Below are 13,432 nucleotides of genomic sequence, written 5' to 3'. Positions count from 1 at the left end.
CTAATCATCTTAGATAAATCTATAATGAAATTCCAGCTGTCTAAAAATGCATGTTATACAAATTTACAGCTGTCCAGAAGACTTCAAGGTCAATCCAGGTGCAGTGGAATCTATATGCGAACACCCGAAGACGCCAAGTCGATTACTAATAGGATACAACCGAGGGCTTGTGGTGTTATGGGACCGAGCGACCTCAGCGCCCTCACACACCTTCGTCTCAAACCAACAGCTGGAGAGCTTGTGCTGGAACGATGAAGGTGATTATGGTTACAGATGTTATATAGCACACAACATCACGAGTTACTTCTTATTTGCTTTAACAGTTCATAATAACAAGAGAGCTCAGTATATTTAAATTACATAAAAAATAATATATTATCATAATACAGTGTATGTTTGTAGCAATCGGTTTTAAGAAAAATAATTAAATCTCATCGAACTGTATAGAAATTGACGATAATATTTTTTATACTAAATAAAACTTTTCATTATAAAAGTATTTTTTCTTTATCGCAATAACTTTTGATCGGTCTACATATACTATACTATAAAAATAATATTAAACATGAATTATTACTTCTAGTATAGAGAATTAAATCACATTTAAGCATAATTTCCATTTATATTGATATAATCTGATGTTCCAGGAGAACACTTCACGTCGTCTCACAACGACGGTTCGTATGTGACGTGGGAGGTGGCGGGCGCCGCCAGTGATCGCCCGCTGAAGGAACCCGTGACTCCTTATGGACCTTACCCCTGTAAGGCCATCTCCAAAATACTGAATAGGACCAGCGTGGGAGGAGACGAGCTTATCATATTTGCAGGTGACCAAAAATCTTTAATTTGTCAGTTTTATTATGAGGTATGTACATATGAGATATAATATATTTCGCTAACTAAATAGTAGTTATCATTTACATGACACTGGAGTTTTTCGTATTTGTATACAGTATAGCAAATTAGTATTGAAATAATTTCAACTCATACTAATTAAAGCTGGTTAAGTTTTCAATAACTAATGTGTACACTAACATGAATTATTCTGTTTATTAAAGTTGACATAATCGTTTATCAATACTTTTGTCCGGCAGGTGGTATGCCGAGAGCTTCATATTCGGACAAGTACACAGTGACCGTTCAGCAAGGAGAAAAACACGTCGCTTTCGACTTTACCAGCCGTGTACGTAGACTTAGTACTGTGTATAGCGAACCTTACTACAGCAGATATATATCTCTGCATCAGTATCCAATTACACGAGGTTATGACCTATATGTATTTTGCTTATAGAAAATAAATTAAAATTAAACAGGCAGGATATACCATAAACAAAAATACTAGTGTTTAAGATTCTAAAGAAAATCTTGACAAGTACTCAATATCAATATATAAAATTCCTACATTTAAACTTAAAACTGAATCCTTATTTTATAATATACCCTATATATATATATATTATTTCTAATACAAGTCATACAATTATACACATTAAATATAAAGCATATGTTCTTCAGGTGATAGACTTCTTTACAACAACTCCCGTGCCGCCCGACGGCGTCCCTCTACAGGAGGAGCGCCCTACCATCCCCGCCGTCATACAAGGACAGGCAGTGAACCAAGTTGCCGCTACTCTGGTCAGTATACCGTTTAATATGTTTAATAAGAGATAAGATCCTCATAACCATAAACATATGTATATATTATATTGGGAGGGTCGTCTGTGGTGTATAACAAAAAATATCAGAAACAAATCGACACACATACTAAAATATGTTATATAAGAGTTAAACTTTGTTTTATTTAAACAAAACTGTTAGAAATACGGCAACATTATTCGTAATTTATTTTTGAATGTCATTCAAAAGCAAAATCTCGTTCTGTCTGATCCAATATCGGCTAAATAACAAATGATGATCATATAAAAATTATGTACAATATATTTGACAAGAGCAAGTTTACAGTAATTGGTTATTTGCATGATTTTTCAATTCATTAAATAGTTATGTTCCATGATTATAATTTTTTTTTTTGCAAAAGAATTGTATTCATAAACATTTAAACCATCTAACAATAAAAAAAATGTTGAAATTTAAACGAATAGGCAGCGTATCTTGCGCATGTGACGTCATAGTGCATATTCCATTCAGTTTAGTTCGCGCCGATCCTCTCACAGAATGTTTTTATAAACACGGAACCATATGCGCAATGACGTCACACCAATCACATCACGTGATTTTTATACCATATTAGACCACTTTTATTTACTTGTTTAAAAATTATTTGTAAAATTTTAAATTTTAATCTTACTTAGGTATTTTATGTGTGTCAAAGAATTTATTAACTTGAACTTTATGTGCAAAATCAATTTCATTCTAATACCCATTTATAAATCTGTATGTCGCAGGTGGTGTTAGCTGAAGAGGAGCTGGTGGTGTTAGATCTGTGTGATGAGAGATGGCGTCCGCTAAGACTGCCGTACCTGGTGTCGGTACACGCCTCCGCCATCACAACCGCTTACCTCGTCGATAACGTCGCCGACAATGTTTACGATAACATTGTGCAAGCGGGTATATACTTCGCTAGACATTTCTTATATATTTACTTACCATTGACAGACGAACAAACAGACCCTCTGATTGTTTATGGTCATCTGTAACAAAGTGTGAGTTACTGAGACTTGGTGCACCTTCAAAAAATTTTACTATACATACAATATACATTTTAACGTACGAATTCGTGTCTAGTACGACAGCTTGATTGGCAAAACGACTGGAAACAGATGTTCCGGAGATCGTAGGTTCGATTCTTATGTATCATCTCTTCATCTTATGTATCTGTCGTTTAAATCGACCGCAGCTAATATACAATAAAGTGAATCGATTCTCATAAATACAAAGAGTGGCTCTCACAACAAGTTCTAACCTTGAAGGTTTTGTTGATAAATTTTAGTTAATATGAGATTAACTATCCACAGGCCAACAACAAACCGAAAACATTTACTCCGAGAGCCAGTGGCCTATCTCCGGAGGGATAGTAGAAACGGCCGAACAGACAGACAAACAGATCCTGCTCACCGGTCACGAAGACGGCTCGGTCCGCTTCTGGGACGTGACCGGCGTCGTCATGACGCCTCTATATAAATACACAACCGCCCCACTCTTCAGGTGATTAACAAAAATCCATTATTTACATGAAATACATTGGGGAAAAGAAAAGATTGGGCAACGTTCGGGTAAATCGAATCAGTAGCAATGTTAAATACAGAGATAACTTTAAGTTAAAGATGTTCTAATAATGCGATTTAACGAGTAAGAGGCATGTTAACATAATAAGACAAAATCATCTGCGACAATCATATTGTTATATAACATAAGACTTTAATACTACAGTGTTATTTTGATTTAAGCATTAGTTATTAAAGACATTCGTGAATCAGTCAGGCTAGTGTACGGCTTGAACATTAGCTAATCGTATCATCTTTTGCTTATTGCTTACTATATTTGAAGCGGGCTGAAAAGGTCGACTGCGAGGTAAAATATAATTTGAATTTTATTATTTATGATGGCGTAGTATCATTGTAGTTACATGCATGGGAAGCCCCGACTCCGTGGACGGACATGCTCCGATCATGTTATATATAAATATAAAATATACTTAGTGTGAGTTAATATAATGTAGACCGCGACTGGCATATAAAGGAAAGTTAAATTCAGTAATGCGAGTGAATTGATATTAATATGTTATGTACGCAGAAATATACAATATTTTTAATATATTTTGTGTATATATACTTAATTATATTTTATTTTGTAGCGGCGAAGAGATATGTGAAAATAACGACAGTCAAAACGACGAGGAAGAGTGGCCGCCGTTCAGGAGAGTCGGCACATTTGACCCGTACAGTGACGACCCGCGACTGGCTGTGAAAAGAGTTAGTAAAATCACTCATTATAATAATATAGTGGACAATAAGAAATATTTATAATATTAAAAGATAATATCCGAGTAATACTTGGTCGGATCGGTAACTGAAATAAGATGAAAATCAGTTTGATATACCTTCACTCTTAAAACTATTTTTATAACATCAAAACATAAAGAAAAATAACATACAAGTTATTATAATGACCGTGGGAACTGATGATGTCTGGGAATGATAAACCTTAATCATTTATAATTGTTATATATCTTTGAAGGTCCTGCTCTGTCCGCTGTCTGGTATGCTAACTATCGGTGGCGCGGCTGGCCACATTGTTATAGCGAGTCTGAAGTCCACACCAAGCACGGCGGAAGTCAAAGTAAGTTGATGCTAAGGTAACGAACAACAAACGAATCTATTTTTCTAGTAAAATATTCAATTTCATTAATTTTATTTCAGTCCGTATCCGTGAACATCGTGTCTGACAGAGACGGCTTCGTATGGAAGGGTCACGATCAGCTAAACCTCCGTTCCGGACCGCTCACGTTCCCCGCCGGCTATCAAGTATGTATGCAACTCAACGATACGCGGCATTCATAGATCTCGAAATACATATCAAAAAATGCTTCCATTATTTGAAGCGTGTAAATCATTACCACGAATTATCAATAATGATGTATCACGTTATTGTAATATATGTGTATATAATATAAATGTTCTATCGTTCCAGGCGAGCGCTGTGTGCCAGCTGTCCCCACCGGCCGCGGTGACAGCCCTGTCCGCGCAGTGGGAGTGGGGGGTGGTGGTGGCGGGCACGGCGCACGGCCTGGCACTCATCGACGCGCTCAAACCCGCGCCTCTCACACACAAGTGCACCCTCAACGCACACGGTAAACACACACACACACAGACACACGGTCTATTAGACATTGATACAACTTACACAGACATACATTGGTATTCTTATTTTAAAATTAATTCTCAATTTGTAACATATAGTATCTTTATCTTTAATAGTGCTGCTGTTGTGATGTAAGCGGTACTACTAACACAGTTTAACCAGTACATCTGTCGAGAGTGTGCTTCTTTAAAATTAGTACTTTAACGATTTTACAAACTAAGTCTTTACACACGACAGTATCGACGGTATTTAGTTTAAAGAAATTCCCAAAAGTACTTAGGCATCAAGACAAAAGCTAACGAAGATCTTACAATATGTATAATTAGTTTAAAGTTTTCATTATATTTGTTTACAAAGAAGATAAGAACCTGAATAATATTTGTGAAAGCGCTGATAATGTCATAATAGACCACCTTAAAAGTTTATTCTCTCTTCAAACCGTTTTGAAATAAACAATTTTTTTCTAAGATTTAGTTATAACATCATTAAAAAATTTCCCTATAGAAAACCACTTTAAAAACATATTTTATGCCATGAATAAGCATGATAAAATTAAAATACCTTGTAAACAGGCCACTCCGGGGCGGGCGATACTCCTATTTCAAGAAGGAAATCATTCAAGAAATCACTCAGAGAATCCTTCCGAAGACTCAGGAAGGGGAGATCCCAGAGACGGCAGACAACTACTTCAGCCAGTCCCACATCACCCACGCAGGTTAATAATTAACTAAATTAATGTACACTAACTAACTATAAATAAGACTAAAACAAATATAATTTTCCGGTTACTAAAATTCAACAAAAATTTCTGTTTCTAACGTCACCGTTGTATTATTATGTATTTATGTACCTTTTATAAACTCCAGTCAACAAAACTCAAATGATCCTCGAGGGATCGTTTTTTCTTCGTCCATTATATAATTTCTATGGACTAACTACATGAAAGCAAACACATCAAACAAAAATATTACTTTACTACTGACATGACGATGAATTAAATTCGAATATATTTTCTGATGTACGTTGTATTAAAGTTCTATAAACTGCCAACACAGCCAGCTTCAAAAAAGATAACGGAAAAGATAAATGAAGCGGACGCTGACGTCAAACCCATCGAAAGAGCCGTGGAAGCGAGGTCCACTGACGACGCCTTCGGCACCATGGTGCGCTGTCTCTACTTCGCGAGGACCTTCCTTGTCAGCAGTAAGTATATGTCTCCAAGAATAATTCCTATGTTATATTCTGGCGTATCATATATAAAACGTTACGAAGAGATTTAAAAAGTAATTATTTTTACACATGTTATTTTTATTGCTATCGAAAAACAATACAGGTAATAGAGGACAAACAAAGATATTTAAGATTGTTATATAGTTTTTCGTCTATCGATAATATCTTATCTATAATTTTCTTCTTACTGTAATTATTTTTTTTATCTACTTACAACCTTTTATGTACTAAGCCTACTAAAAGTAAATAGCAATAATTCCTCTTTAACATGTAATAACAGACTAGAATTCTCCGTTTACAATACATATCTTCCGGTAGCATTATAAAATAACAACATTGACAGCTAAAGTATTAAAATTAATTTTGCAGCTCAGAACTCGACGCCCACATTATGGGCCGGCACTAACAATGGCACGGTTTACGCATTCACGATACACGTACCCAATACCAACAAGAGGAAAGAGGAACCCGTGAGTTTACTTATATATATACAGTATGTAATACACGCTATATCTCATATAACACGCGTGAAACGCCCTCGAAATGTGCTTTCGCCATGACGCTTTTTTATTTTGCTTAATATTTTAATATAATATATATATTTGCAGGTAACATGTCAACTAGCTAAGGAGATCCAGCTGAAGCATAGAGCCCCTGTGATAGGTATAACAGTGCTGGACGGAGCGTCCGTGCCGCTACCGGATCCTTTGGAGGTAACTTTCAACCTAAACATTTATATGACAATTTTTTTTCATCCAATACGTGATATAATTTCCAGTTATATGGGTTTTATCACGATACATGTCTGATTCCACGGCTTCAAATGTGTTAAAATTACAACCAATACAAAATTTCACGAGTATAACTTTAATACGTGTAAATGTTCACAAACCTGTAAAGTATATGTATGTGTACACAGAACATGCCCCGGGAGGTTCGGGAGCGGTGTTGATGAACTTTAAGCTATGATCTTACAATAAGTTTCCATCGTTACACTACACACGTAGCGTTACCAGTTCATTTATCCATCCATCTTCGACATTATAGTGCCAATATAGGTTTATGAAGCAAAAACTAAATACGTTCTGTATTTCGTGCAACAATACAGATTTGTAGTAATTTTACTGAAGCACTGATAGTTATATCAATTAATCTAACACTTATGTAACAGGTGGAGCGTGGCGTGGCACCTCTGCCGGAGGCCGGGCCTCAGCGAGTCCTCATCACGTCGGAGGAGCAGTTCAAAGTGTTCACGCTGCCGTCACTGAAGCCGCACAACAAATACAAGCTGACAGCACACGAGGGCGCCAGGGTATATACTAGAGTTATATTGATATGTCATAATCAATTAGCTATCATTTTGTACGAAACGTCCCCAGGCATATATATGTATAGTCCACGGTTATATAAAATATTAATTTGACAAATATAGTATTATTATTGTCACTCCACACTTTATTTGTGGTTTGCCAGCAACTCTAAATACATAGAACATAAATTACTACATTCTGGAGATACTCTTCTTGGTTATGTTTTTTGTAACAACATGGGAAAATAATGTATATTGTTTAAAACTAGTTTTTTTTTATATGCCGACAGTTTAACGTTAAGATGTATAAAATGAAATAGGTTTTGTAAGCAGACGCCAGCGACATCTATATATATATACTCTGTGACGCTGCTAGGAAGAAACACGAAATTCCTTAGTAAATTATAGGGCACATGTTCATATGATGTCTGAGCTACTTCACCAAGTAGTTTCATAATAATAGCTTAAATAGTTTTGCTTGAAATGGAAAATCATTATAGACTTTCGTATTTATAACACAAGTACATCAATTCATTCTTTTATCGTGCTTCGAAGGCTGCAATAGTAGGTTAGTTAGATAGAGGGAGGAGCTGGGACGGTTGAGGTGTGCGTTTAACGCGCGTTTGATAGGGTCCCCTTAAATTAAACTAATATTTTTCGGATTACTACGCGTATTTTATTATTTTTAAAACTACATACTCCCGACGTTTCGGTTACTTTGCAGCAACCGTGATCACATCTCGTCTGCTTGTGATTACGGTTACTGAAAAGTAATCGAAACATCGGGAGTATGTAGATTAATAAAATAATAAAATACGCGTAGTAATTCGAAAAATATTAGTTTGATTTAAATGAATACTCGCGAAGGTCTGAGATCTCATTAGGGTGCGCTTAAAGCTAAACCTGGCGCGCAAGTCCCAGAATTGAAGTTAATCTATGGAATCTATGTGCAGGTGCGGCGCACAGCGTTCGCGTGGTTCGAGTGCGGCGGAGGGTCGGAGCGGCACCGGGAGTGGTGTCTGCTGTGTCTCACCAACCTGGGAGACTGTCTCGTGCTATCTCCTGACCTCAGGAGACAACTGAACGCGGCCGCCGTGCGCAAGGAAGACATTAAGTATGGACACGGCCTTATATGAATTTTAACATATAGGAACTTATACATCACAGAAGAAAGAATATTTAAAGACAAGTTAGACACTGGCTAATATTAAAACAGAGAAGCTTTAGAAAATAGTGAGCAGTTAAAAAAGAGACAATAGGATGGATCATATTGCAATACTAATAGACCAAACATTATATGGATACTTATAAAGGGGGAAGTGGGGGGGTGAGTATTAAGTGTAAAAAAAACAGTGCCGGGAAAACTACTAGCACTAAGAAGAAAAATGTAATGTAAATGTTACGGCAATAAGAACATACAAGTAGTGTTGTTGACCTTCACATAGCTCCCAAATATATTCGAAATAATCGTTGGAAATAATCAAGTTTTTGAGTCTTTATTTTTACTGTTTCCTTCGATATTCCTTATAATTTCTTTTTATGTACCAAACACTATGTCTTATCCTTTGCGACCTCAGCGTTTTCCATTGTAAAAATTAAATTATTTTGCCTTTCGTTTTCTTTGCATTCTCTTCTTTTTCCCGTGGGTTTGAATTTTCATCCTACCTTATTTTCTTTTTTCGATTTTATTAAAAGTTTCAAACATGTTCCGTCGGTTCAATAGTGAAAACAAATTAAAATGCGACCAATTAACAAAACTCCCGGTTTTCCTTCAATTACATTTCGATTCGAATCGATTCTGTAGATTGTTGAGTGGTTTGGCGACACACGCACATACACCAGTCATAGTAAGTTTTTGTTGTTGCAGTGGTATTTCCAGTCTGTGCTTCTCTAAGCGAGGCGAGGCTCTCTACTTGCACTCCTCGTCCGAGTTGCAGAGGATAACGCTCTCCGCGACTAAGGTACATTAAAATGTTTTAAAAAATCTACACGGATCTTGACTTTTATATTTGGAACTAACTGAACTGATTTTGACGATATTTGTGAGTATTTGTATTGATAAAAAATCTATAAGAAAAGGAGATTAACTTACTTCTATCGCACAAGCTTGCTTCCCGTAAACGTCTCATCAAAATCAGTCCAGAGATAAAAAAAAGTATTTATATTAATATAAGTATTCTTATGTAGATGTAATTATTTTTGTTTCTGTAAATAACTATGAATACTTATAATAATAAAAACTCCCAAAATATATTTTTCCTTTATTATGTAAAGTAATAATGTTTCTGTTGTAATGTATTATCTTAGTGTGTTTGTACGCAATGGTTATTTTTGTTAAGGTGACCATAGCTCAATGCCACGTGTTGCTGTCTCCATGGGCCGCCGCCCTCCGCGGGCCGGCGGACGAGGCGCCGCTCACTAACGGCGAACACAAAGTGAGTTACTCATATAGCATACAATAATATAAACTTGTTAAAGTTTCAAAGAAATCTGTTCAGTAATTCAAGCATAACTCTATATCTACATATTTTTTTATATTTTGCAATAGAAAATTTTATATAGGACCCTCAAAAAAAGTCCATTGTTAAGAATAGAAGCACAGAGGTATTGTGTCTTCGAAATTTGAAAGAAAATACTGACAACAAAAGACGACGTTAAAATCTAAAACAATTAATAATTAGTTTCAGAACAATTGCATTTAATACGAAGTCTGTAAGATGTAGTATATTTAATATTAATGAAGCTCTCCACTAATCCCTAGTTATATTCACTGATTATTCTATATAGATAATCTTATTTTGATCAGGAAGAACCGTCTGAAGCGCCCCACGATGTGACAGCAGCTTCGGCGGACATCACCGTCGACTCTGTCAGAGATCACACGTCACAGGACAACGCCACGGGGGACTTGAATATTAACTTGCAGGTACGCCTTAACTCGTACTAATATTATACTACGTTATAAACAAAAAGTGAGAGCGGAGCACATCGGTCTATTAAATATTTAATTAACAAACTGTCTATACAGGAGTTAGTTTGAGAATGCAACAATGTATAATAGTTTTGATGTAGCCGGTGTAGCGTTTGCGGATTACTTAACAGATTTTGATTAAACATTGATTATGACAAAGTCATCCAAAATAGTAAGACCTGACCGCGGATTACGTTTGTTATAGAATTCTCAAGTGAACACAACGTCTATGGTTGTTAAGACGACCACGCGGACTACCGTCAACGAAAACAACGCGGACGGACAGGCGGTCACCACCACCACCACCACCACCACAAACTCCACGAACGAGAACAGTAAGTCTACCGCCCACCACCCAGACTTTGGATACAAAGTCAAAATGCCATAGACAATACAACACCACAATAAATATATGCACTGAAGAAGTAGTTAGTCCCTTGTAGATAAAAAGAACGATATACAAATTACAATAGAGTTTGGCTGAGGTTTGGTGAGTTTATTTTTGCTTCTACCTCACTTTGGCAAGTAATGCAATTTTTTTTAAATCCTATTCTACCCTCATATTGCTTTACCATAAATGTATTTCAAAGCATGAAAGCAAAGAAGGAATGAGCTTCTCAAATAGGCAATTATGAAAATATGACACTTTATTATTCTAAATTATTAAGATCGGTTATCTTTCGAGTACTCATTAATACATGAATAAAGAGAAATAAATATCGCTTTACACATGATTTATATATGTTTATGTTAAATGTACGTATGTTTGTATGTTTGACGGGCGCTTTGTGTTTTTGTTTGTAGTCCTAGAGCACAGTCGCGAGGAAGGAGTCATCACCCGTATCGAGGTATCCCATTCTTTGCTTTAATATATACCTTATTTATCATATACATAAGACTTATTCCCGCATGGTAATACCCTTATTGTAAACCTAAGTTTATTTTAGGCTCGATTCAACGAGGAATTTTTAAACAACATCCATCTAACTAACAAGAATAACCATTTGTGCTAACTCCGCTATGTTGTGACGTCCGCTAGTGTCCCGTGTAAGGGGTAAGGTTGGGGGGGAGGGAGTTCTAGATCAGCGTTTCCCGATTTCTAATATAAAATTTTGTGAGTTAATAACCTGCGAACATGTATACTTAATATCCAACACGTGGTTGTATTGTAAAGTAAAAGAACAAAAGAAAATCGAACGACCATTATGTAACACGATAGTTAGCGAACGTGACAGTAACCTTAAGTGGGAACGCTGAACTAGACGAATAGATATTTGATCTCGTTAGATGAGAAGCACCAGCGGTCGTCACGCGTAGCGGAGAAGAGCGTTCGTTGGTACTCATGAGTGACTCCACAGACGGGCACCGTGACGGTCCCAGCCGGCACCGACCCCAAGCTGATACTGGAGATGTTTGACCGACAGCGGTCGCCGCTCGCCGTGCCCACCCCCGCCGACACATAGCCGAAATAATCACCCTCATGCCTCCACTCGCCGAAACATTCGCAGAAAAACGTCCACTCGCCGACACATTGGATTCCAAATTCAAAAACGTCTATGTCGACCGCCTAGCGGATGCCGGACTTATAACAAGTTCCATTTTAAGATTGACAGCAAAGAAAAATGTTTACACAAATATCTTTTTCGTTATTCGCTAGACGATCGTCATTTCTAGCTTTGGGGCATACTGATATATTTAGCCAAGATTTTTAAATAAATCCGGCCTTCAATGTATAAGTTTTGTACGACGTTTTTGAAGTTTCCTATTCCACCCTCTACATTACATTCATAAACATTACTTCTGGTAATTGAATATTTTATATCGACTTGAAACGATTTATCATTTAGTTTTGTACATTTAATTCATATTTTAAGCCACTTACTATAAGAAAAAATTAAATGCATTTTATAATTATTAGATTCGCCTTAACTATCAAGTGTAATGTTTGTATTTTATAAAAAATCAATGTAACCTCAACCTAAATTTCTAGCGGTACTTAATTTAATTTTTAAAATGTTTCCAGCCAGTTTTTAATTAGTACAAATTGAGAGCCATAACATTATATCTAGCTAACGTGCAATGTAATTGCAGATGGCTATTTTATTTTTTTAATAAAAAAAAAATAACGACACTTAAGTTGAAATTGAAACATTCTAAATGAATGTAATGTGCCTATTTATTTTTTATTGAGGATAATAGTTGTTTAGGAGTTTTTGACAATCATTAATACATAGATAATATAGTGTATAAGGTAGGTAAAAGTAGTATTTTTACCGGCGAACCAGAACACGGTACTGCCATTTTATTATATACGTTTTATACCACTATCATTGCAGATTGAATTGTATATGCAGTAAATAATAATTTAATAAATTATATTAAAGGATGTGTGAATGTTATGCAATATGTCGCACTGTTGTTTTATTTAAAGTAATTCTCTAAAATTAAGTTTTATTTTTTTATACTTGCATTTTTATTTACACAACGGCAGCTATAATGTTCATGCCTTGTCCTTTTTTTCGAATTAAGAATATTTTTTATGTACATAGTGTATTGTTAACAGTATTCGATTGCAACATTGCTTTCACTCAATGCAGTACATCACAATTTTATGACTTCAGGGGATATATTTTGTATTAGAAATTATAATTTTGTTTTAATATTTAAGTTGTATGTGCCCGTCTACATAATCAAGATGCTTTTTATATTAGTCCAAACCACAGTACTTTTATATTTTTAAGTTAAGTACAGAATCCTTTGTTTTATTTACCATTTAATTACCTTCATACTATTTTGGTATTTTAAATTTGATACTGAAAGTTGCAATTTGTATTTAACATATTTAAATGGAAATAAATGCTACTATTGAATTTTCTTTTTAATTAATGATGTTTTATTTATTAACTGGAAAGTATATGTTTTTTCAGAAATGAAACAACCTGCAATTTTATCTTTTTTAGCCATATTTTATAAATGTTAAATCACTGCAAATCTGATAATATAAAAACAATGGCAAAAAAAAACGATTTTCAGTTGACCTATGTCAAGTATATCAAACTATCTTGTAAATAATCTTTAATACTTTTTTAACTTCTTTTGGA

General features: G+C 35.4%; 1 protein-coding gene across 5 annotated transcripts in view; it reads left to right on the top strand.

The window, feature by feature from the left end:
• Nucleotides 1-13,213, top strand: part of LOC116776930 (lethal(2) giant larvae protein) — a 30,545-nt gene extending 17,332 nt beyond the window's left edge. For 2 of the 5 annotated variants that reach the window (XM_061521165.1, XM_061521164.1), the window contains exons 5-26: nt 70-257; nt 648-827; nt 1,095-1,183; nt 1,516-1,635; nt 2,406-2,568; nt 2,976-3,165; nt 3,815-3,932; nt 4,198-4,299; nt 4,380-4,484; nt 4,651-4,810; nt 5,394-5,536; nt 5,877-6,024; nt 6,421-6,521; nt 6,660-6,764; nt 7,223-7,363; nt 8,314-8,474; nt 9,228-9,321; nt 9,700-9,795; nt 10,167-10,286; nt 10,537-10,666; nt 11,136-11,179; nt 11,690-13,213. In XM_061521165.1, the coding sequence (XP_061377149.1) occupies nt 70-257; nt 648-827; nt 1,095-1,183; nt 1,516-1,635; nt 2,406-2,568; nt 2,976-3,165; nt 3,815-3,932; nt 4,198-4,299; nt 4,380-4,484; nt 4,651-4,810; nt 5,394-5,536; nt 5,877-6,024; nt 6,421-6,521; nt 6,660-6,764; nt 7,223-7,363; nt 8,314-8,474; nt 9,228-9,321; nt 9,700-9,795; nt 10,167-10,286; nt 10,537-10,666; nt 11,136-11,179; nt 11,690-11,794 (2,803 nt within the window). In that variant the 3' untranslated portion in view covers nt 11,795-13,213. Of the gene's footprint in view, nt 1-69; nt 258-647; nt 828-1,094; nt 1,184-1,515; nt 1,636-2,405; nt 2,569-2,975; nt 3,166-3,814; nt 3,933-4,197; nt 4,300-4,379; nt 4,485-4,650; nt 4,811-5,393; nt 5,537-5,876; nt 6,025-6,420; nt 6,522-6,659; nt 6,765-7,222; nt 7,364-8,313; nt 8,475-9,227; nt 9,322-9,699; nt 9,796-10,166; nt 10,287-10,536; nt 10,667-11,135; nt 11,180-11,618 lie in introns of all 5 variants that reach the window. The other 3 variants (XM_061521166.1, XM_061521168.1, XM_061521167.1) reach the window with 3 other exon arrangements.
• The last annotated feature ends 219 nt before the right edge of the window (nt 13,214-13,432 follow it).

The sequence above is a fragment of the Danaus plexippus genome, chromosome 8, assembly GCF_018135715.1.
Source record: "Danaus plexippus chromosome 8, MEX_DaPlex, whole genome shotgun sequence".
NCBI lineage: Eukaryota > Metazoa > Arthropoda > Insecta > Lepidoptera > Nymphalidae > Danaus > Danaus plexippus.
This window is presented reverse-complemented; position numbering and strand designations above follow the sequence as displayed.